Source organism: Bison bison, unplaced genomic scaffold (genome assembly GCF_000754665.1).
Source record: "Bison bison bison isolate TAMUID 2011002044 unplaced genomic scaffold, Bison_UMD1.0 scf7180017864289, whole genome shotgun sequence".
In the NCBI taxonomy this organism is placed as follows: domain Eukaryota; kingdom Metazoa; phylum Chordata; class Mammalia; order Artiodactyla; family Bovidae; genus Bison; species Bison bison.
Window position 1 is genome coordinate 15,829,643 of NW_011494861.1, and position 24,155 is coordinate 15,853,797.

Here is a 24,155-nt window from a genome sequence, read left to right on the forward strand (position 1 = left end):
TTTCTTTCCTTCTACTAACCCTGGGGTTCTTCATTTCTTCCTTTTCTAGTTGCTTTAGGTGTAGAGTTAGGTTATTTATTTGACTTTTTTCTTGTTTCTTGAGGTGTGCCTGTATTGCTATGAACTTTCCCCTTAGGACTGCTTTTACCGTGTCCCACAGGTTTTGGGTTGTTGTGTTTTCATTTTCATTCATTTCTATGCAAATTTTGATTTCTTTTTTGATTTCTTCTGTGATTTGTTGGTTATTCAGCAGCGTGTTGTTCAGCCTCCATATGTTGGAATTTTTAATCGTTTTTCTCCTGTAATTGAGATCTAATCTTACTGCATTGTGGTCAGAAAAGATGCTTGGAATGATTTCTATTTTTTTGAATTTACCAAGGCTAGCTTTCTTTAATGAAATTAATGCCTTTGGAAAATGTAGTTTTGGGCATTTAAAAGATTCTTTCAGCTTTAAGATTTTGAAGCAAATAAGAATGAATAATTATTCTGAAAGGGCGAACTGTAGCCTACTGGCAAATCTGGTCCACAATTTATTTTTTTCTTATATGGCTTCTGGGCAAAGAATAGTTCTTAGATATTTAAAGGATTGTAATAACAACTTCCCCCAGTCCCCCGTCCCACCACCCCCACCCCCAAAAGTAAAAGGAAACAGTAACAGCATGTGAGAGTTAAAAATACTGTTTGGCCCTTTACAGAAAAATTGGCCAATCCAAACAGTCAAAGCATATTTGTGAACAGTTTTAAGTATACTTTATGTAATTTCTGAAACTGTGGAATGTTTCAGTATTACTGTAATGTCTTTTGTGTACAAAAATGGGGCCACAGTATAGCTGATGTTCCTTTTTGTTAGTTACATTTTATTACATAATAAATGCCCTTTTTATTAGTGTTCCAAAATAAGCCGTTATAGGACTTCTGCTATGTACAGTGTGTTATAGTAAAGTTTTAGTGTATTTCTACTGGAAAGTATCAAAAAGATAAATTATTTTTTTTCTTTTTGCATTTTGAAATGACCTTACAGACAGCAAAAGAAATTTCATGATTTAACTTCGTTCTTAATACAAAATACATTTGAGAGGAAATAGAAAATGCAAGAAAAAAAAAGCAATACTGCTAGAGTTAGTGTTTGCATCATATAGGTGTGATGGAAGCACCCATCCTCTCATTTAGTAACTTCAGTGTGCCTGCACAGTTGGTTAATATTCAACGTACAATTGTACTTGTGGTTGTTTTGGCATGTCTGAAATATATATTTAATTCAAACTGTTATAAATGGGTAATCTAATAGAAAAAAATACATCTTAAGATCATAAAAATCTTTTTATATTGATCCAGGGAGGATTGTTCTTCAAGATTAATACAGTGCAGAATCTCTGATAAGAAAATCAGATTCTTAGACATTTTATTCAAAAGTATATAAATCCATTGCATGAAACTTTTTTAACCTTATAGAAAATATAAGATTGTGAATATAGTAAATATGAGTTGTGGATTTTTATATGGTATGTTTTTGTTAATTTTTTTTCTTTTTGTGTTGTGTGCTTTTAGAAAAGTGTTAGTTAGATAAATGTTTTATTTTAAAATACTGTGATTTAGTTATTAAACTTCTATAGGTTTGGTTTTTCTTGGTGTCCCTTTTTTATTCTTTTGGTGTTATGTTTTTATGCTCATGTCAAATTTGGTTCATTTAGTACTTTGTAGATACAGTGTTTATATTATCTGAAACATTTTTAATGTAAAAATATGCAGTCAAGCATTAAGTGATCATGGTCACTTTTCTTTCTTTCTAACTTATTTGGACTGTAGCCCGCCAGGCTCCTCCGTCCATGGAATTCTCCAGGGAAGAATACTGAAGTAGGTAGCCATTTCCTTTTCCAGGGGATCTTCCCAATCCAGACATCAAACCTGGATGTCCTGCATTGCAGGCAGATTCTTTACAATCTGAGGCATCAGAGAAGCCTCTAACTTATTTAAAATATTTATTTCACAAGTTAGAAAATTAATTTTGAATTAACTAGTATTCCCACAGAAATTTATCCTTAGTTCTTCCTTAATTAGTGCTATTTTCATGTCAGTCAGATGAGCATACAATTGTCCTTTATCATTTTTTAACTTCAGTGTGATAAATTCATTTTTCCCAACCCCCTGTAAATTCTGCTGAATGCCATCTAATGTGTTACTTCATTGTTGCTTTCATGTCTCAAACTTCTTGAAAGGTGAATGTTAAAATTATTTTATAATGCTTAGAGAGATTGTCCAAATGCTACTTTTGCAATTTCCCTATCAATACTTTCTATAAATATTATAGAATAGGATGAGAATGGAGAGTAAAAAGTATTAGAAAATAAGAGGGAGATTGAGTTCTATAAAATCTGATTATGCAGATTGCTCGATACAGCACCAAGGCTAGTGCTGCATCGTTTGGATGAAAATTTGAGCACTTACTCATGTTTCTTATCATATTATTCAGAGTTCACGTCACATAGAAAGATGTTTTTCTTTGAAATCACAGAAGTTTAACTGAAATGGGATTCCCCACCTTCATTAAGACTTCCTTTTCATACTTAATTCGTAGAATAATTGAGAACTGAGGGAAAATCTTTGATATCTAAAATTTTAAATTAATACAGAATTTCTATCTTGTTGTTTCTTTTTCAGGGTATGTACTTATCTCATGACCTGAAGATTTTTTGTTTTAATAAAATAAATCTCACGTATTTATGTGCACAGCAATCATATACTAAATAGAGTTTATACTGGTACTTTTTAAAAAATTGGAAGCCCTAATTTATTCCTATAAATGTCATTGTTGATAGTAGGGCTGACCTTTATAGAGTGGCTAAATGAACTTTGTACTTGAAGGGTCAGTGCTACTGGCTAAATTCAGCACAGTTTTGGTATAAGTCTGACTTTATCTTTCTAGTAACATTTTTGGTGTAATTATATTTTCCAAAGTGGTTCAGTCAAGCATGTGTTTGAAAAGGTTGTTTTGATCCAGCGTACTAAGGGAGATAAGAGTATTTATTCCTGGTGGCTTCAGCTTAATATGATACCAATAACATTTTAAATGGTAGTGTTAAAATAATTACTGTTGTTGACAAATGATGACTCAAATGTAAAACCCCCAAGTGAATTTGAGATAAACTTATAATAGCATGTTCTATTTTCCCTTGCAAATACTATTGATATGTTTGTCATTTCAATTTAACCACACACATGAATCAACTAAAATGGGTTTTGACTGAGATAATCATTTACTTAATCAAATCTTTAAGACATTTAAATAAATTAACAGTGTGACTGAAAAATTTTCTGTGTAAAGCTAATCATTGACTTATGATTTGGGAAGATAATCATCTTTGTATTACTTAAAAAACAAATACAAAAATACACGAAATTTTTTCTCTCTTTTTCATATTTAAAAATTTTAAATAAATGTAAAACAGACTCCTATTGCCCACCAATACTAATTCTCAAGAGAAATCATTTAAAGAGTTTATGTATTCGTTTCTAAAAGGAACATTGTGTATATCATGTTTGGCAACTCTATTTTCTTTTATTAAACAATGTCTTATGAACACTTCATTAAACCGTTTTTCACTATTTAAAGTTCCATAGTATTTTGTGGCATGGGTATAGCATAACTTACTTTTCCATTTCTCTTTTGAAGGTTCTAAAAGCAATTACCATTTTTATTTTTTGCTATTACAGCTGTTATAAAGAATAGTCTTCTTTGTATATACTCTGAAGCACAATCTGGTTTTTGATAGGTGATGCTAAATTGTTTTCTAGAAAGACTGCAAATGTTTTCCCCTTCCAATAGTGTATCTGAGCACCCTTCACCTCTTCCCTTCACCAACGGGAGATATTATTGGTTTTAAAATATTTGCCATTCTTACTGGCATCTCATTTTGTTTACATTTCCCTGATTATACATGAAGTTGAGCATGTCTTATATGCTTGTTAGGCTAATAGATTTGAATTTTGTTAGCACCTATGTGGTTGTTAAATCTAATATAAACTGCTTTTTTTGTCAAAGATTTAGTATTTCATAATACCTGTAGTCAGATTCTCAAAATCTTGTTTGGTTTATGTGCCTGCATATTTGTCTAAAGGGAAATGGGAAAGAAAGTAAGCATTATTATTGTGGTAGTTACATCAGGGGAGAGTCATGGAAAACTATTGCTTCTTTCACACCCACTCCTTTTGCATTTTTATCTGTTAAGAGGTGTATATTGTTTTGGGATCCCATCAAACTATGGATATATGGATCAAAACCACTCTATTTGAAGGGAAAGAATTTTTGCTTTCCCTTTGGATTCTGTCCCTGCCAGATGTTTATTGAGTGTCTATACTCTGTCGGGACTGTGGTCACTTCAGCTGACGTCATCTTTATATCTTAATACTTTTGACAAACTGAAGTGTCTCCTGATTACACTAGAGATCATTCTCCAGAACATTTAAATTTCTTCAGTCAGTTGAAGCACGATGAGGATGTCTTCATCTAACACAAATACATTTTGATATGGTCTGTTACCACCACAGCAGGTAAAGCAAGTGCTATCACCCCCTTCTCCTGCCCTCAATCTTTTTCTCCAGCATCAGGGTCTTTTACAATGAGTTGTCTCTTCTCATCAGGTGAACAAAGTATTGAAGCTTCAGCATCAGTCCTTCAGTGAATAGCAGGGTTGATTTCCTTTAGGATTGACTGGTTTGATCTCCTTGCTGTCCAAGGGACTCTCAAGAGTCTTCTCCAGCACCACAGTTTGAAAGCATCAGTTATTTGGTGCTCAGGCTTCTTTATGATCCAACTCTCACATCCATACACAACTGCTGGAAAAACCGTAACTTTGACTATACAGACCTTTGTTGGCAAAGTAGAACGTCCTTAACACTTGGTAGGTAGACTGGTCTTTGGAAACAGATTGAGTAACCAATTCACAAGGCAGTTAATTCTGTTTTCTAGTTACTAATAATAATGAGCGATCAATGCAAAGAAACAAAGAAAAACAATAGAATGGGAAAGACTAGAGATCTCTTCAAGAAAATTAGAGATACCAAGGGAACACTTCATGCAAAGATGGGCTCAGTAAAGGACAGAAATGGTATGGACCTAACAGAAGCAGAAGATATTAAGAAGAGGTGGCAAGAATACACAGAAGAACTGTACAAAAAAGATCTTCACAACCCAGATAATCACGATGGTGTGATCACTCACCTAGAGCCAGACATCCTGGAATGGGAAGTCAAGTGGGCCTTAGGAAGCATCACTATGAACAAAGCTAGTGGAGGTGATGGAATTCCAGTTGAGCTATTTCAAATCCTGAAAGATGATGCCATGAAAGTGCTGCACTGAGACCTTGAGATTAAGTGACAGTGGCCGGACCAGAATGTGATCTGATTACTTTATAATTGCATTTGTAAACAGTTAACTCCTTTAAGTGAAACAAGACTGAGAGTTTATTAACTATTTGTAGAAAGCTTATGGAACTAATTCATATGCCATTTTCTTTAGCAGCAGTTAGTATCTGAAAAGAAAGGACTTAATTTTTCAGTTGGAGAAATTATGGCTTTTGTTACACCAGGGGGTGTGGTGTTCTAATGCTTTGAATATGGCATTGGGAGTTGAGTGACTCAGATCTCTTATAATGACAGGAGGAAAGCTGAGCTTTCTGAAAACTTAATGTTAAAAATTTCACCCTGCCTTGAATATTTGGATTCGAGTAAATATTTGTAAAGTGTATGTCAGCAGAAGATCTATGTAATACAGTACTATTAGTGTTTTCATTACACTGTAAATAGAGATAGGCAAATTACTCAATAAAAATTCTAAGTTACCCATTTGAATACATTAAAATTTTTTGAGTAATATTTAAATAATAAAACAAGTTTGGCTTTAGATAATTAAAGCTTTAATTTTTCCTTTCTCTTTTTACAAAAACCACAAATTTTACATCAGAGAAATAAGGGTATTAGATTTTTTATGTCTCTTCAGAATTGCCCAGCTATAACCTGCTTAATAGTCCTCCTAATCATCTCTCTTCTCATACCTTTATGACTCTCTAGTGTTAGTTTTCTCTTCCTTGCTTCTGTCATTCTCAATCTTTGCTCTGTCGTGCTTATCTTTCCTTTTCAGTTTCTATTCTTTCATCCTTCTTGCATCCTAAGTTGCTTCAGTTGTATCTGACTCTTTGGGACCCTATGGACCAGACTTCTCTGTCTATGGGATTCTCCAGGTATGAATACTGGAGTGGGTTGCCATTTCCTTCTCCAGGGAATGTTCCCAACTCAGGTCAGGGATTGAACCCGCATCTCTTTTGTCTTCTGCACTGGCAGGTGGATTCTTGACCACTAGTGCCACCTGGGAAGCCCAGTGTGATTTTTTAGCAGTAAGTTTTCAGAAAGCTCCAGTTGGTAAAGAATTTGCCTGCAATGCAGTAGATCTGGTTTCAATCCATAGGTTGGGAAGATCCTCTGGAGAAGGGAAAGGCTACCCACTCCAGTATTCTGGCCTGGAGGATTCCATGGACTGTATAGTCCATGGGGTCACAAAGAGTCAGACATAGGTGTATGACTTGCACTTTCACTTTTCAGAAAGCTCAGCTTTCTTCCAGGCATTATAAGAGATCTGGGTCACTCAACTGCCAATGCCCTATTGATCCTTCTCATATTCAGTTATATTTAGAGCTTGCTATAATCTAGGCATATATTAAGTGCTGTATCAAATGCTTAAGATCCATTCCTGTCTTCCTGGAGCTTACAGTCTAGAGATGGAAAGAGATATGTAAAATAAATGCAAGATATTAAAGGTACAGACACTCAGATAAAGACAAGTTAGTTGAATTCTAAGAGAATTTGGATACTTCTTGAAGACTTTGTACCTATGATCATTTCCAAAGTAAGATTTCTGTTGAGTATTTATGTCATGTTATGGTTAAGGGATTAAAACTTCATAATTTAAGAAATCTTGAGCTTCATTCTTACTACTTTTTTTTGAAAATAGTGTGCTGTTTTGCATAAGTAGAATAATATGCCTTAATCATAGAATGATGCAACAAATTTCCATTTCTTTCACTATGACTATCAACTGGATTTTAAGGGCAGAGATGCAGAGACTTTGTAGCTTGATTTTAATGAAGTGACTGACCTTCACGTGAGTCACATTTTGTATGTTGGCCTTTATTACATTTTTTTTTAGGAAAAGAAATATAATTATAAATATAAATATACACATAATATACTTATAAAAGAATTAACTTGTCAGTTCCTATGTGATGCTTTCAAATTCAATTAATATATGTAGATCAGTAATTCTCAATATATAGAAGTGCCTTGTTACTTTAGAAGTGTATGTTCTAAGTTGAGAATTCACTGTGTTGAAAAAAAATTCATGAGAATGGGCTACATACATGAATGATACAGAGGTAGAAAGAATTGCAAACCACTGATCATGGAAAATCACCTGTTCTGAGATTCAGTGGCCCTCAGCCCAAGTGGCAATACATGGAAGACTCTGACTTCTGCAGTGCAGTTTCATTTTCCTGCTCATTCACCTAAAAAGTATACAGAGCAGCTGATCTTCTCTTCACAATGCAAACCACAGGTACATTTGGCACTTGCTGATGATGTCTGTTTTGAAGAGTCTGTACTATAGACTGAAAAATGTAGATAATTGATATTCAGGATGTTCCCTCTAAAGAAAACTAATAATTTATTTTTTAAAGTTTTTCAAGTGTGATTCCTGGATCAGTTGCAATGGTTAGAAAGCCATCTATAACTCAGATTTGTTTTTGGTAATTTTTATCAAAGTTGTAAAAGTTTAATAAACTTTTAGTGGGCACCCACAGCTCTGCTCATTGCTGTGGACACAAAAATAAGATGTGACTATTACCGCTGAGGAGCTTATAGTCTGGTTGAAGAAAAAGACCCATAAATAGATAATTTTAGTAAAATGCAGTAAATTCAGTACAGTCATCCCTGGGTGTCTGGGAGGGATTGGTTACAGGACTACCTGTTGATACCAAAATCATTAGATGCTCAGGTACCCTTACAGATGGTCCATGATTGTTTGCATCTATGGATGCAGATCCTACGGATCAGGTGGGCCAACTTTCGTAAGATGAGAACAGGGCATAATGTGAGCTGACTAAAAGGAACTTGGTTTGGCCTGAAAATTCAGGGAAGACATTTTGAAAATTATGCCTCTGAGTTCAGTCTTGATTAATGCTATTATTTAGCTGGAAATGTTTGGACACTACCATAAGGGAACCCTTCCAAGCAGAGGAAAACTTGAGGTGATGGGAAACCACATTTTGTATGCAATAAAATATACATTCTTCATCTGTAAGGGTGGGAAATGAGATTAGAGAGAATACAGAGGTTGAATAATGGAGGGCCTTTTACGTCATGCCAATTTTGTATTTTCTGATTTAATCAAAGATTGGTGTAAGAGATATTTTACAGTTGTGTTAAAAGTGTCTTTTTGGAAATGATTTATTTTATTCAGGGTATTTTTTGTGTAAAAGATTTAGGCGATAAATTGGTTACACAGTTTAGGAAAATGTATGTCTATTAGTCATGTAACCCTTAATTTTTTTTCCATATTTGTGCTGCCCCCTTCCTCACCCTTTATTTTGAGCAGGGTAAGGCTTAGTTTTTCATTTACCTATTGCTTTAGCTTAAGTGTTCTGATCTAAGGCATGTTTCCTACCCTATTCCAACCACTGACTTTTCTGTTCCTGTTTCTGTTATAGCTCATATTCTGCTTTCCTCTCGTGTGTCTGTGTCCAAGTACTTATTTTTTCCTAGAACATAAATTCCTCAAAGTTAGGAGGCATGTCTTTTTCATCTTCTTAAGTTTGGTCATGTAGTGAGTACTTAGTAAATATTTGAATGAATGAATAGGTAATCAATTTTTGCTTCATTTTACTTGCACTATTTTTAACTTCTGTCTAAAATTAATTTTTTTGGTAGATGAATAGAGTAGATATGAATGGTATGGTATGCAAATGTACTAGAGGTATGGGCTTCATGTATCTAATCTCTAAAATCATCAGTTTCTTAATGCGTGAAGAGGACACGGTATACTAATAGCTACCATTTATTGAACGTTTAGAATATTCTAAGTGTTTAAAGCTTTCTCTCTAATCGACCTTTCTTAGTGTTATTGTGTATGTTATTCTTTGTTTGAAAGGTACTTTGATCAAAACTTCTGCTGGCTGCATTTTCCTTATCATTTAGATCTCTGTTCAGGCTCAAGTATTACTCCTTCAGATAATCTTATAGCTGAAGTAGGCCCTTTCCTCTCTCTCTTAATTTTTCCTGGAAGTGATTTTGTTATATATTGAGGTAGTGTTAGTCTTTCCATCATCATGCTCTAATGGCACTTCGTACGCACCACTATTAGTAATTTTTAAAATGCTTTCTTATAAATATGGTCTTTTAAATTAATTTCTGTCACCTTCTAGAGTGTGAGTTCCTAAGGGGCAGATGGTGTTTTATTATTTTTGGAGCTCCCAATGCCTACCATGTATCAAGTGTTAGGTAAATATTGTTTAACGAGTGGGAATTTCTTAGAAATATTCGATTCAGAGACAAGAAAACGTATTCTTGTTTTTAAAATCTGTTAATGGAAGTTATAATTGGTAATATAGGGGTTGATAAATGTGCAGGAAAAGAGTTAACATAACAAACTTTAGACTTCTGTCCTTAGAAGAGCCTGTTTGCAAGGTTGGCCTTTGGCTGTTATTGGTAAACTTAGATTTTAGGAGGGTTGCCACATTCCCTAACTGAGAAGAGTGATTAACTGTGCCTGAATTGTTTGTACTACAGTATGGTTTATCCTGAACACCTGCTTTTCTTCTGGCTTCTGAAATTTTGGTACATGCTCAGCATAGGGTACTTATGACCAGCCTCAGAAAAACTTCAGGCACAGAGTCTCTGATGGGCTTCCCTGGTAGATAGTGTTTAACACATGGTGTCACAGCTCATTACTGGAGGGATTGAGTGTGCTTCCCTGGTGGCTCAGATGGTAAAGAATCCACCTGCGATGTGGGAAACCTGGGTTCAGTCCCTGGGTTGGGAAGATTCCCTGGAGGAGGGCATGGCAACCCACTCCAGTAGCCTTGCCTGGAGAATCCCCATGGACAAAGGATCCTGGCGGGCTACAGTTCATGGGGTCAAAAAGAGTTGGACACAGCTGAATGACTAAGCACTGAGCACCTGGAGAGGATTCCACTGGGAGAGGACTCCTGAAAGTTTCTGCTTCCTTTCTGCTAGACTTCACCCAGTGTGCCTTTTCCCTTTGCTGATTTTTCTTTGTATCCTTTCACTGTCACTAGTAAATCATGTGTTGCAAGTAACTATATGCTGATTTCTGTGAGTCCTCCTAGGGAATCATTGACCCTGGAGTTGATCTTGAAAACCTCTGAAATAATAGGATAGATAAATTTTTTATACTTCTAATTGGGAAGAAGATAGTAGATGATAAATAAATAAGAAAAATGTAAAGAACTAATGATGTTTGATTGGTTTGGGTAGCTGCTTTAGATTAGGTGGTCAGCAAAAATTCCTCTGAGGAGGTGACATTTAAATTGAGATCTGAATGACAAGAGAAAGTCAGCCATTGGAGGATGCGAAAGGGCATTTCAGGAGGGAGGAAGGTGGTACAGAGTCTCAGACATGAAAGTATGCCTGATGATTTTGAAGAAGTGAAAGGGAGGACAGATGACCAAAGGGCAGGGGACAAGCAACTTAGTAGTATAACAGATATGGACGGGTAGCCAGGGAGACATCATGTTACTTTCTGTAAGCCACAGTGAGGGCTTTCTCTTTTTGAAGACTTTGAAGGGTTGTAAGCTGGAGAGACAAAGATTTGGTTCATGATTTCAAAATGCCACAGCAGCTGGATACATGTAGAATGGAGTTTAGTAGAGCATGGATAGAATCAGGAAGATCATTTGTGAGACCCTCATTGTAAGATCTGTCAAAATGTTAGAGGTTAGTTAGAGTTATATTTGGAAAGGGAGAGAAGTAGATAGATTTGAGATAACATATTGGAAGTGGTGTGCACAGGTTGGGTAATTAAATGTAGGTGATCAGGGTAAAAGAACAACTTGTAGATTTTCAGTTTGAGCAACTGGATAGATAGTGATATCATTTATGAAAACACCGAAGAGGAACCAGTCCAACCAGTCCATCTTAAAGGAGATCAGTCCGGGGTGTTCATTGGAAGGACTGATGCTGAAGCTGAAACTCTAATACTTTGCTCACCTGATGCGAAGAACTGACTCATTTGAAAAGATCCTGATGCTGGGAAAGATTAAAGGCAGGAGGAGAAAGGGATGGCAGAGGATGAGATGGTTGGATGGCATCACTGACTCAATGGACATGAGTTTGAGTAAACTCCGGGAGTTGGCTATGGACAGGGAGGCCTGGCAAGCTGCATTCCATGGGGTTGCAAAGAGTCGGATATGACTGAGTGACTGAACTGAACTGAGCTGAAGAGGGATAGGAAATCAGGCAAATAAAAGTATTTGTTGTCTTTGGAGAAATGTATACTTAGGTCTTCTGTCCATTTTTTGATTAGGTTGTTTGTTTTTTTGCTAATGAGCAGCATGGTCTGTTTGTAAATTCTGAAGACTAGTCTCTTGTTGGTTGCATCATTTGCAAATATTTTCTCCCATTCTGTCAGTTGTCTTTTCATTCTGTCTATGGTTTCCTTTGATGTGCAAACCCTTTTGAGTTTAACTAGTTCCTATTTGTTTATTTTTGTTTTTATTTCCACTACTCTAGGAGATGGCTCAGAAAAGATATTGCTGCAATTTATGATGTCAAAGAGCATTTTGCCTATGTTTTCCTTTAAGAGTTTTATAGTATCTGGTCTTATGTTTATGTTTCATAACCATTTTGAGTTTATTTTTGTGCATGGTGTTAAAGAATGTTCTAATTTCATTTTTTAAGTATATAGATGTCCAGTTTTCCCAGCACCATTTATTGAAGAGACTTTTTTTTTCTCCATTGTATAGTCTGCCCCCTTTGTCATGAATTAATTGAACATGGGTGTGTAGGTTTATTTCTGGGCTTTATATCCTGTCCCATTGATTTGTATTTCTGTTTTTGCGCCAGCACCATAATGTTTTGATGACTGTAGCTTTGTAGTATAGTCTGAAGTCAAAGAGCCTGATTCTTCTAGGTCTTATTTTCTTTCTTAATATTGCTTTGACTGTCTGTGGTCTTTTGTGTCTCTATAGAAATGTTGCCAGCCAAATCGCCCAGTACTTTGATAGGGAGGAATACAGTGATGACTGTAACACAGTTTCTGACAAAAGTGAGTAAGTTAGTCTAGAAAGGAAGGCAGACAAGTATTCAGGATGTCACAGGAAGATGTGTGATCATGGGCCACACAGAATGTTAGCAGGCCCAACAGGTGGAACTTAAATTCCAAACCTTGAGTTTTTCTCAAAAGTCCATTATTTACTATTGTTTTCACAAATATTTTTTTCCAACTTTTGAATTTTAAAATCCTTGTCTGTATGAGATCATCTGTACTGGAGTGGGTTGCCGTGCCCTCCTCCCGGGGATCTTCCCAACCCAGGAATCGAACCCAGGTCTCCTGCATTGCAGGCGGATTCTTTACCATCTGAACCACCAGGGAAGCCCATATTAAAAGCTAACCCAAGTCTATTTTTGTCAGTTTCTGCTTTTCCCCCTATTGTGTTCTATACTTGGCAATCTCTTCATATACTTAATATGCTTTCTCTTAAAGAGAACCATTTCTTCCAGATTTTGTCACCTCTCCTTATTTTGGTTACACTTATCCATTTCTCTTTCTCCCTCTGTCCTTCTCTTCCTCTCCTCATACATACACACAGAGAGACACATGTGTGTATATATGTACACACTCAGGTATGTGTTTATAAGTGTGCACATATATATGTTATATATATTTATATACACACACATATATACAGATAGATGGATGGATAGTTATTCAGTCTTCATCATGTCTGGTTATCTAATTTTCTCAGTAACTGGACTGAATTTATATTCTGAATTATAGTCTCTCAGCGGAATATATAAACCCAGCTGCAGGCATGAACCTAATTTCACTGTTACTTCAACTGCCTGATTTCATATGGCTTCTTTTTTTTTTTTTTTTTTTTTTATTTTTTTTTAAACTTTACATAATTGTATTAGTTTTGCCAAATATCAAAATGAATCCACCACAGGTATACATGTGTTCCCCATCCTGAACCCTCCTCCCTCCTCCCTCCCCATACCATCCCTCTGTGTCATCCCAGTGCACTAGCCCTAAGCATCCAGTATCGTGCATCGAACCTGGATTGGCAACTCGTTTCTTACATGATATTTTACATGTTTCAATGCCATTCTCCCAAATCTTTCCACCCTCTCCCTCTCCCACAGAGTCCATAAGACTGTTCTATACATCAGTGTCTCTTTTGCTGTCTCGTACACAGGGTTATTGTTACCATCTTTCTAAATTCCATATATATGCGTTAGTATACTGTATTGGTGTTTTTCCTTCTGGCTTACTTCACTCTGTATAATAGGCTCCAGTTTCATCCACCTCATTAGAACTGATTCAAATGTATTCTTTTTAATGGCTGAGTAATACTCCATTGTGTATATGTACCACTGCTTTCTTATCCATTCATCTGCTGATGGACATCTAGGTTGCTTCCATGTCCTGGCTATTATAAACAGTGCTGCGATGAACATTGGGGTACGCGTGTCTCTTTCCCTTCTGGTTTCCTCAGTGTGTATGCCCAGCAGTGGGATTGCTGGATCATAAGGCAGTTCTATTTCCAGTTTTTGAAGGAATCTCCACACTGTTCTCCATAGTGGCTGTACTAGTTTGCATTCCCCACAACAGAGTAAGAGGGGTCCCTTTTCTCAAGCATTTATTGCTTGTAGATGTTTGGATAGCAGCCATCCTGACCGGCGTGAGATGGTACCTCATTGTGGTTTTGATTTGCATTTCTCTGATAATGAGTGATGTTGAGCATCTTTTCATGTGTTTGTTAGCCATCTGTATGTCTTCTTTGGAGAAATGTCTATTTAGTTCTTTGGCCCATTTTTTTGATTGGGTCATTTATTTTTCTGGAGTTGAGCTGGAGGAGTTGCTTGTATATTTTTGAGATTAGTTATTTGTCAGTTGCTTCATTTACTTCTTTGGCTAGTTTTATGGGCATTTCCCCTTCCTTTCTTATTTATTTGTGAGTATTTTTTCTTTCAGTTACACTCTTGGTTGAAGAGGGTCGTCTGCTCAGAGGACTCTTGAGTATGTTGTATACCACATGGTAGATGTCAGTGAGTTCTCTTTCTACCATAAGTTAGATTTGACCTAGCCTGATGAATTCTTTCTTCTCTTGCTACCCTTTGTTTCTAATGATCTCTAACTCTTGCTTAATTTTTCCCTCTAATTGAATAGCTGCCTTAAAAAAGTCATTCTTTGAATGTGTTTTAAAACAATTTTTTATTAAATCGTATGTTCTTTTTAAAAAATCTGCCAGATGCTATTTTCCTCTTTTACCACCTCAGTTTATTTTGCAAAGGGTCATAGATAATACATTCAGATAGACATTACTCAAATTTCTTATTCTAGGACTATGCTAACCTCTACAAATACATTAAGTTTTATACACTAAATATCTACAGTTTTTTGTATGTCACTCATACATACATACATACAGTTTTAAAAATCGGAAAATTTAAGTAAAATTGAAATGCATATCCAAAGAACTGAAATTCAAAGTGTAAATACATAACTGAATAAATTCTAAGTCATTAATATCCCAGAAAAATGTAAAATGTAACAGTTTGTTTAACATTGTTAATTGTCCTTCATGTCAGGTGTATTGGTTGCCCTAGTTCTCTTGAGTGTGGTTGACAGGTTTCAGCAAATAATGATACATTTTTATTAATCACTTACGCTTAAGAACTACAGGTATTATTAATTTTAAACTTGTAATTAGATTTAGAATGACAGTGATGATAATTAAGTTGGAAAGAAGCAAGCAATTTGTGGTCTCTACCTTGAATCTTTTCTCTATCGTAAATCAACTTGCTTTGGACAGTGGGAAATGTTAGAACATTTCAGAAACTAAGGAATGTATTTTCTTTTACATTAATGATTTACATTTGCACATAAGCTTCTATGTAAAACAAGTATATTCTGACTCTGTGATGTGAAAAGTGAGAGATTATATTATATTCAAAGTCATTAAAATGTGGCTATAGCGTTTGGCCATCAAAATGACATTCTTTACAACTAATTAATCAATGTGGCAGTAGTGGTAAAGAATCCACATGCCAGTGCAGAAGACAAAAGAGACGTGGGTTTGATTCTTGGGTTGGGAATATCCCTTGGAGAAGGAGATGGTGACCCACTCCAGTATTCTTGCCTGGAGAATTCCATGGACAGAGGAGCCTGGTGGATTACAGTCCATAGGGTCTCAAAAAGTTGGACATGACCCAAGTGACTTAGCAGGCAACAGACAATCAAAATGAACCACTTTTTTACTACTCCAGGTTGGTAGGTGTCCTTTTACAGACCTGTTTCTACCCAATTTGCACAGTTAGTAAAATTTTCAGTATTTTTCTCCCCAGTGTGTTTAGAAGAAAGTTTTTAGCAACCTGTGATTGCCTGTATTTCTTTCAACAAATATTTATTACTTATTAAGAAAGACTAAAATTAAGGGGAAAAATATCTGAAAATCCTCAGTAGCCGCATTTTATCTGTGCATACTTTTCAGCTTTGTATTTTATGAGTAATTCTTTAGTAGAAAAGAAAATGAGATTTTTGTGCTTATTTGTCCCTAATTTTGTTATTTATTTTTAACTTTATTTGAAAAAAAGTATTTTGTATATCTGTGTCTGTACTTTTTTTCCTTTTATGATGTTTGTTGACACTAGTTCTCAAAATTTCCTTTTATGATTAGGATGAAAAACATCACTAATAGAAACACAATTCTTTTTCAAAGCAGGGAATGGTGCCAAAGTTAAGAAACTAAATTATTTTGATCGCGGCATCATACATATTTATTTTGTTTGATCTAAAAATTTACATCAATTATAATTTCTTTTGGCATTGTACAGTTGGTTTCTGCTCTCTGCATACTAGAAATCCGTGGATAAGACAGAACAAACCTGAAATCCTTTTTAAGTTACTTTTAAGTGCTTTGAAGGTAGGCAACTAAGGGCTCAATAACAATAAGAATAAAAATGATAGCTACACTTGAGTGCTGTTGTATGCCAGGCACCCTGTGTAGCACTTCAAATACATTTTCATTTAATTTTTACAACGCTACCTGATTGATATTATTTGCATTTCACTGATGTTTAAAGAAAGTAGTAGTCCTACAGTCTGAATCCAGTGACATCTGAAATGCTCTTCATGGTCCTGCTTTCTAAAGGACACCAGTAACTGCAGGGAAATTGAAATTGATGAGGAAAATGTTCATGATAAGGAAGTGAAATTATGCATATTAAGAAGAGTCTCTACCAAATCCTGCTGTGTAAGTTAAGCAGAGTCTGTCAGAGACCTCTCCTAAAGTTACGCTTTATAGAGGAAGATGAAACTATTACCTACAAATTCCCTCAACTAACTCTCTTAACATTGTCATATTTCTCCAAAGCCTCCCATGCAGTCAAAATAGGAATTATCCTCCTCTTCAATCAGTACTCTGAAACCTGGGCAATTTCTTGTCTTTACAGAAAAATTGCCTGATTTCTCATCTTTCTTGCTCCAGGGTTTTCCTTCCCAATTGCCTTATATGTATGAAGGTATTCTCAAAATAAAGCAGCAACAAAATAATCCTTCCATTCATTCCACAGTCCAGTGTTATGTGCTGAAGTTTACTATATAAAGGCAAATAAGATACAATCCCAGCCCTGGCAGAGCTTGGACTTCAAGAGAAGGACATGAATGTTACAGATATTAAATATATGACTAAATAATGTAAACAGGCATGGTTTTTAAAAAATTTATTATTTTTGACTGCACTGGGTCTTCATTGCTGCACATAGACTTTTACTAGTCACAGTGAGTGAGGGCTACTTTCTAATTGCTGTGCACTGGCTCCTCATTGTGGTGGCTTCTCTTGTTGGGTTCCAGGGCAGGCAGGATTCAGTAGTTGGTGGTGTGTGGGCTTAATTGCCCCACTGCATGTGGAATCTTGAGCAGGGATTGAACCCACGTTCCTTGCATTGGCAGGCAAATTCCTAAACCACTGAACCACCAGGGAGTCCAACAGGCATGTTTTCATGGAAGTCTTAAAGATATTGTAGGAGTCTGTTTTGTTCGTTTGTTTATTCAGTCACTCAGTCATGTCCAACTCTTTGTGACCCTTTGGACGATAGCCAACCAGGCTCCTCTGTCCATGGGATTGCCCAGACAAGAATACTGGAGCAGATTGCCATTTCCTTCTCCAGGGGATCTTCCCAACCCAGAGAACAAACCCCCATCTCCTGGGTCTCTTGCATTGCATGTGGATTCTTTACCCGTTGAGCCTTTGGGGAAGCCCCCTAACTTACTTGACTAAATCCTACTTTTCATCCAAATATTTGGCTCCCGGCCTTCTGTTGTCTCTACCTTAATTGTTCATCAGGGGTCTGGTTTTACTTCAGTGTGCCCATTTTCTTTCCTTCTCCTTGGAGTTCTCCATTGCTAATCTAGTTGCTTACAGTTCTGATTTCCTTTTTTGGTGCACAATAACTTGGGAGAGTGTCAAGAAGACAAGACATTGTTGTTATCATTCATGGTTTTATGACATAGCAGTAGGGGTTTGTAATAATAAAATAGGTTTTTGTTTCATATAGCACAGGGGTCATTTAAAAAATTAAAATCCTTTCCCTGTGCTTTTTATAGTTATATATAACTTATTTTAAAAGATAAAAGTATTACAGTAATATAAAACTTAGAACTGAAAGATGTATTCCCTGAATATTTATTGAATGCCTACTATGTGATAAGATACTGTTAGTTATTGAAACGTAATTGCTGTTAATAGTTTGGTGTCTATTCTTACAGCTATTTTTAAAGATCTTTGTAATCATATAAGGAATAATATTTACTAAAATAAAACCATACTTAAGATTACTCTTTTATTTCTTTTTATCACCATATATTTTGGATGATTTTCATGTTAGCCTATAAAGATTCACCAATTCTTTTAAACTGCTAGATAGTATTCTTTTGACTGGATAGACCATAATTTAGTTAATAAAACTCCTGTTGATAGATTCCTGATAGTTTTCAGTTTCTTATTTTCACAAACAATGATACAATTAAAATAGTTTTCCATATTTTTTTTTTTTGCATATCTGTTTCTGGATCATAAATTTCTAGAAGTGAAGTTACTAGACCAAATGGTATATGCATTTTAGAATCTTAATAAATTAAAGATTGCTTGTTTAAGTATCAACCTTCCTGTTTCCTGTTTTATCAGCACCAGATATTATTACTCTTTATACTGTCTGCCAGTCTAATTGATGAATATGTTTCATTGTTTTAATTTGCATTGAAAAATTATTAATGAGATAGGGCTTTCTTTTTTAGCTAGTTGTATTTTATGTATTTTGCCCTGTACTGTGTTCATGTCCTTGGCCCAATGTTCTGTTGGACTGCTCTTTATTTTGATATGTTACACAAAATAGTCCGTCATATGTTAGATTTTTTTTTTTGCTAAATATGTACTGTAAATATAGTTTTAAAAATATATATACTGTACCTTACTTCATAGAAGTTTTAAAATTATAGGTAGTCATATTTCTTATTCTCTTTTAAAGCATCTTGGTTTTGTTTCATGCTTAGGGATTCCTTTCACAGCAAGAATAATGAGTCCAAAAGATTCTCAATATCAGTAGTACCTTTTGAGTTTTTTAATATTCAAGGTTAGTGATGTCCATCGGTGTTTGTTTCCTTGTTTCTTTTATTGTGTTCTTAGATTTTGATCTCCCAACTTAGCAGGTACAACTTCATCAAATAATTTGGCACTTTGGTGTATTATTATTTACTGTGTGGCAACTTAGAGTATAATGTGGGATCATCTTGGACCCTGCTTAATTGAATATCAACTTATAAATGCTTATGTTTGGTACTAATTAATAAGAAGGGTGACCGGAAGTCTGTTTGCCTGAGATAGTGTAAGTTTAACCTGTTTTCTAGTGTAATTTTTAATAGTGTCCCTTTTCACTGCTAATGTTAAACAAACAAAACCAGCCAGTTATTTTACCAGCAGAATAAGTTTATTATGTAATTGGAGAGAATTGCAATTTGAAACAAGCAAACAACAGTAAATGATAGGCGTATCTGGAGATTGGAGGAGAGGGGCTTGCTTTTATAGCGAAAAGGAGGAAATTGGGGAGGGCTACAGGGGTTCTTCACTGACAGTAGGTGGCTAGCAGCTTGACCTTGCTGGGTTGGGAGGAAATCTTCCTTCCTGTTAGTGCCTGTAAGCTGCCACGAATGATACATGTGTGAGAATTGCCCCTTCAGGGTTTCCTGACTTCATTTTAAATGAGATTTCCTTTATTCATTTTCATATTACTCTCAGAAGTGCCTCATTTTAGTTAAAAAATTATAAGGACTATAAAGCATAGTTTTTCATGTTAGGCTATTTTACTCTTAAGGCTTCAGTTGTTTCTGTTTACTGTGTTCCTCCAATACTTAGTAATACTTCATTTGCTCTAGCTTTAAAAGAAACAGAACCTCTCACTTCTATGTGAGGTATTTCTAGAGCAGTGATGTTAGCATATAACCTCTTAACCTTCATTACCAATGTCCAGAATAATACTTGCTTTTAGAATAAAATGTCCATCATTGTTCTTGTTGATCTGATGTTGTCCTAAAGATGATGAAGCATTTGTTTGTGTGTATGTATATAGTTTGTTTATATTTTGCTAAATATGTAATAAAATCTTTTCAGGTGCATATAAGCACATCTTTTAAACCTCACCAAATAAGTCTTTATTTATCACATTAATTTTTGGTGTTGAATATATCCACTGGTATGAACGAGTTTCTGCTTGGATCGCTGGATTTGTCGCATGCTAAGCAATATTGTTTTTAGCACAGATCCCTGTGAGATTCACTTAATGCCAATCCCTATTATACTGTAAGAGCATTGGTGAAACCTTGGTACTTGCTATCAGCCAGACAGATTTTTATCCAGCCTATTTTATCATTCAATCTGTACTTCTCCAGCCTTTTCTTAGGTAGCACTGTGTCAAAAGCTTTGGTATAATGTAGGTGAATTGTGCCCACTACATTTCCTTTCTCTACCAGGTCTGTTACCATTCAAAAGATTTATAGAATTTAGAGTTAACTTATTTTCACTACTGATTGTAAACTATAACTCAAGCTGTCTTATTCTTTCTAAAACTGTTACTTTATATTTTGCGATGTTTTATGAAGTTGTCATTTTAAAAGATGAAAGTTTCATCTCCAGGAGACACTGGAGACATGGATTTGATCCTTGGGTTGAGAAAGGTCCCCTAGAGCAGGAAATGGCAACCCACCTTAGTATGCTTGTCTGTAGAATCCCATGGACAGTCAAAAATAACTTGTACTTTTCAATATGTCTTAAAAAATTTTTTTTAGATTTCTGGTTGTGTATTTGTATCATAAATGTTTCTCAGTGTTATATATTGATATATATGTCTGATTCTTTAGTATTTATTTTTCATCAAATATTAATATTAGTAACTATAATATAAAATGTATAAATGATTTTAATAAAATATAAGGGCTTCCCAGGTGGTGCAGTGGTAAAGAATCTGCCTGCAATGTGGGAGACACTGAAGATGTGGATTTGATCTCTGGGTTGAGAAAGATAGCCTGGAGCAGGAAATGGCAAACCACTCTAGTATGCTTGTCTGTAGAATCCCACGGACAGCAGAGCCTGGTGGCCCTCAGTCCATAGGGTCTCAAAGAGTAGGACACAACTGAGCGACTGAATACACACACACAATATTCGAGAATACTAAACTGATGAATAGAACACTAAATAGGAATTTCTAACCATGTTACCATTAGCTTTTAAATTTTACTTCCTTTGGGTAAAGGTATTTGTTTATAGGTGTTTTCAGTTTCATACCATGTAAACTGTGGACAAGAATTTTAATAAAAACTTTGTGCTTTGAAAATATTTATTTTGGCACTGAAATAATACGTATTATTGAAGTTTATACTGTTATTTTTGCAGTGGTGTAATATAAGCAGAAGTATTTGTTTTATTAGAAACAGTCATGCTTCTTGTTTTATAACACATAAAAATAGAATGTACTATATAATATAATCTTTGTTGTTCTTGTGTTTCTTCTGCAGAGAGTGATAATGAACTCTCAAGTGGAACAGGTGATGTGTCTAAGGATTGTCCTGAGAAGATCCTATATTCTTGGGGAGAATTGCTAGGAAGATGGTAAAAATTTATTTTTCTTACTGAAAATTTCATATTTACATGATTGTAAATCTGTTGTATTAATTAAAAAACTGTTTATGTATCTTTATATTGAGATAACTTAGGGAGTAAATATAGATAGTCATCTAGGTGCTGAGCCCTCAACCACTCCAGTGTTCAGCAGTTGGAAAGATGAGGAGGAAAGATACGGCAAAGGAGCTCCAGAAAGCACACCAGTAGGGTAGGAAGAGAGTCAAGGTAAACGCAAGTGAATAAGTCTGTCAAGAAGGAAGTGCTCAGCTGCTGAAAGGTCAGGTTGTAGGAAGCCTGAGAATTCCATTGGGTCCAGCAGTTTGAATGTCGCTGGTGACTCACACAAGACACTCTCCATAGAGAGGGAGGAATGAAATCTGGTTGGACTATATCTAGGAGGAAAGGTGATCATCAGGTATGGATAGATAACTCTTCATAGAAGTTTTGCTATAAAGGGGTGATAAGAAATAAGGACATATTAGTAAGTGAATGTGGGTTGAGAGGTAATTTGAGAAATTCTAGAAATTAGGATGGTCAGTATAGAATGTACATTGTGTGTTGCTGGACATGACTTGCAGAGAGAGAAAATTTGATGATGCCAGAGGAAGAGGACACAATTGCAAGGGAAGCTGATGAATAGGCAGGAAGAGATGGGACTTGTTGAGTGATGGAGTTACAGTTAGGAGCATGATCATGCTGCAAGTCAATGACCGAGCCAGGGTTTGAATCTAGGCAGTCTGGCTCCAAAGGCAGGACTTTTTAACCAGTTGGACAGACTCCCATTTCTATAATGTACGTAGATTTCTGGATTCATTATTATGGATGCATGTAGAAGGTTTACTAAGAGACAGAATAGACTCAGAAAATTGATACTCTTTCCAGTCTTCTCAGTTCAGTTCAGTCGCTCAGTTGTGTCCAACTCTTTGCGACCCCATGAACTGCATCACGCCAGGCCTCCCTGTCCATCACCAACTTCCAGAGTTTACCAAAACTCATGTCCATCGAGTCGGTGATGCCATCCAACCATTCATCCTCTGTCGTCACCTTCTCCTCCTGCCCTCAATTTTTCCCAGCATCAGGGTCTTTTCAAATGAGTCAGCTCTCTGTATTAGGTGGCCAAAGTATTGGAGTTTCAGCTTCAACATCAGTCCCTCCAAAGACATTAAAACAGAATTGTGACATAATGGATAAATGTTTCTGTTAGCACCTAGTGGAAATTTTGGAATGAACACGGAAGTAGAAAAAAAATACAATAAACATAATAAAGACAATTCCCAACAAATATTTTAAAGGTGAAGTTGCTATTATGGGGACTTGCCTGATAGTCCAGTTGGTAATCCGGGGGCTCAGATTCACTCCCTGCTGAGGGAACTTCGTCCCGCATGCTGCAACTAAGAGTTCGCATGCCACAACCAGAGATTCTCAGTGCCGCAGCAAAGACCAGGCACAGCCAAACAAATAAAAGTAAATACTAATAAAAAATTTTCTTGGAAAATAACTTTTAAAAAAAGAAATTGCCTTTATGATGCTTTTAATTATTTAGAAGGTAATTTTGGAGTTGGAAGAAATTAGCTAGTTAGGACATAACTGCATGGGTTGATGAGGTCTGTACCAAACTCATGGGCCTTATGTATAAAGTGGAGTTCCAAATGGAGTAAGAATTCTAAAGTAGAGTGATGGGATTCCTCAGCTACCATTCAGTGTACATTTTTTCAGAAATATCTTTCTACATTATATTTTTTGTAGTGGACTTCAACCAACTTGTTTATAGAATCTTAGGGAACTGTTTTAAAGAACTCAGATAACTGGTTTTTAGACCTGTAGAAAACTTGCTGAATTTTTTACAGTTGAAGTATTTTTATTTTTACTTGTCTTAATTGTAGTTGTGTCATGACAGTTTATGTGAAAATGATGGCATTTGAGAAGTTTATTTCTATTACACAAGAATTGACAAAGTTTTAAAATTGCTCTTGGCATATCTTTTTTAACATTAATGTTTTTGTGGGTTTAAAACATTTCAGTGAGTCTTAGGAATATTAGCTAGGGACTTAGAAGAAGATATTTTTGTGGTTCAGTTAGGTAGAGCACCTATTGTGCTTCATTTTGTGCTTCGGGGGGAAATTTTTTTTATGAGGAGACAGCCTGTATTATCAAGGGGCTTTTAAATAAAATATAGTTGAAAGTATTTTGAACTTACTGTGAAACAATGAGATCACTATATTAAAATAAAGTGAAACTTTTATGGATAAAATCAGAACTCAGATAATGAAATGTGTTATTAGAAAGATACAAAGGAAGAGTAATACTAATTTTAAATTATCAGAAAAAATAAAGATATTATGGAAAAGATAATGGAAAACAGACTAAAAATTCAGTGATGGAGGTCTTCATATGAGATTAGAGTTAAGGTGTTCTGAAATACTACATAAAAAAGTGAGCAAACAAAGATTGAGAGAAAAGGAGAGAAAGAGGGCCAGGGAGAAAGAAATTGAGCAAATGTTTGTGACAGAAATTTGGGAAGATCCCCTGAAGAAGGGAATGACTACTCACTCCAGTATTCTTTCTTGGAGTATTCCATGGACAGGGGGGCCTGACAGGCTGCAGTCCATGGGGTCACAGAGTTGGACATGACTGGGCAACTAACACACTTGTGAAAGAAAGACTTGAAAACACCAAACTGAAAGTGGCAGCAAGGTTTTT

At 35.6% G+C, this 24,155-nt stretch overlaps 1 protein-coding gene across 2 annotated transcripts in view; it reads left to right on the forward strand.

Annotated features, from left to right (window-relative positions):
* RABGAP1L (RAB GTPase activating protein 1-like) overlaps nt 1-24,155 on the forward strand; it is a 680,557-nt gene that overhangs the window by 115,817 nt on the left and 540,585 nt on the right. For both annotated transcript variants that reach the window (XM_010850085.1, XM_010850086.1), the window contains exon 11: nt 21,350-21,443. In XM_010850085.1, the coding sequence (XP_010848387.1) occupies nt 21,350-21,443 (94 nt within the window). The remainder of the gene's footprint in view (nt 1-21,349; nt 21,444-24,155) is intronic.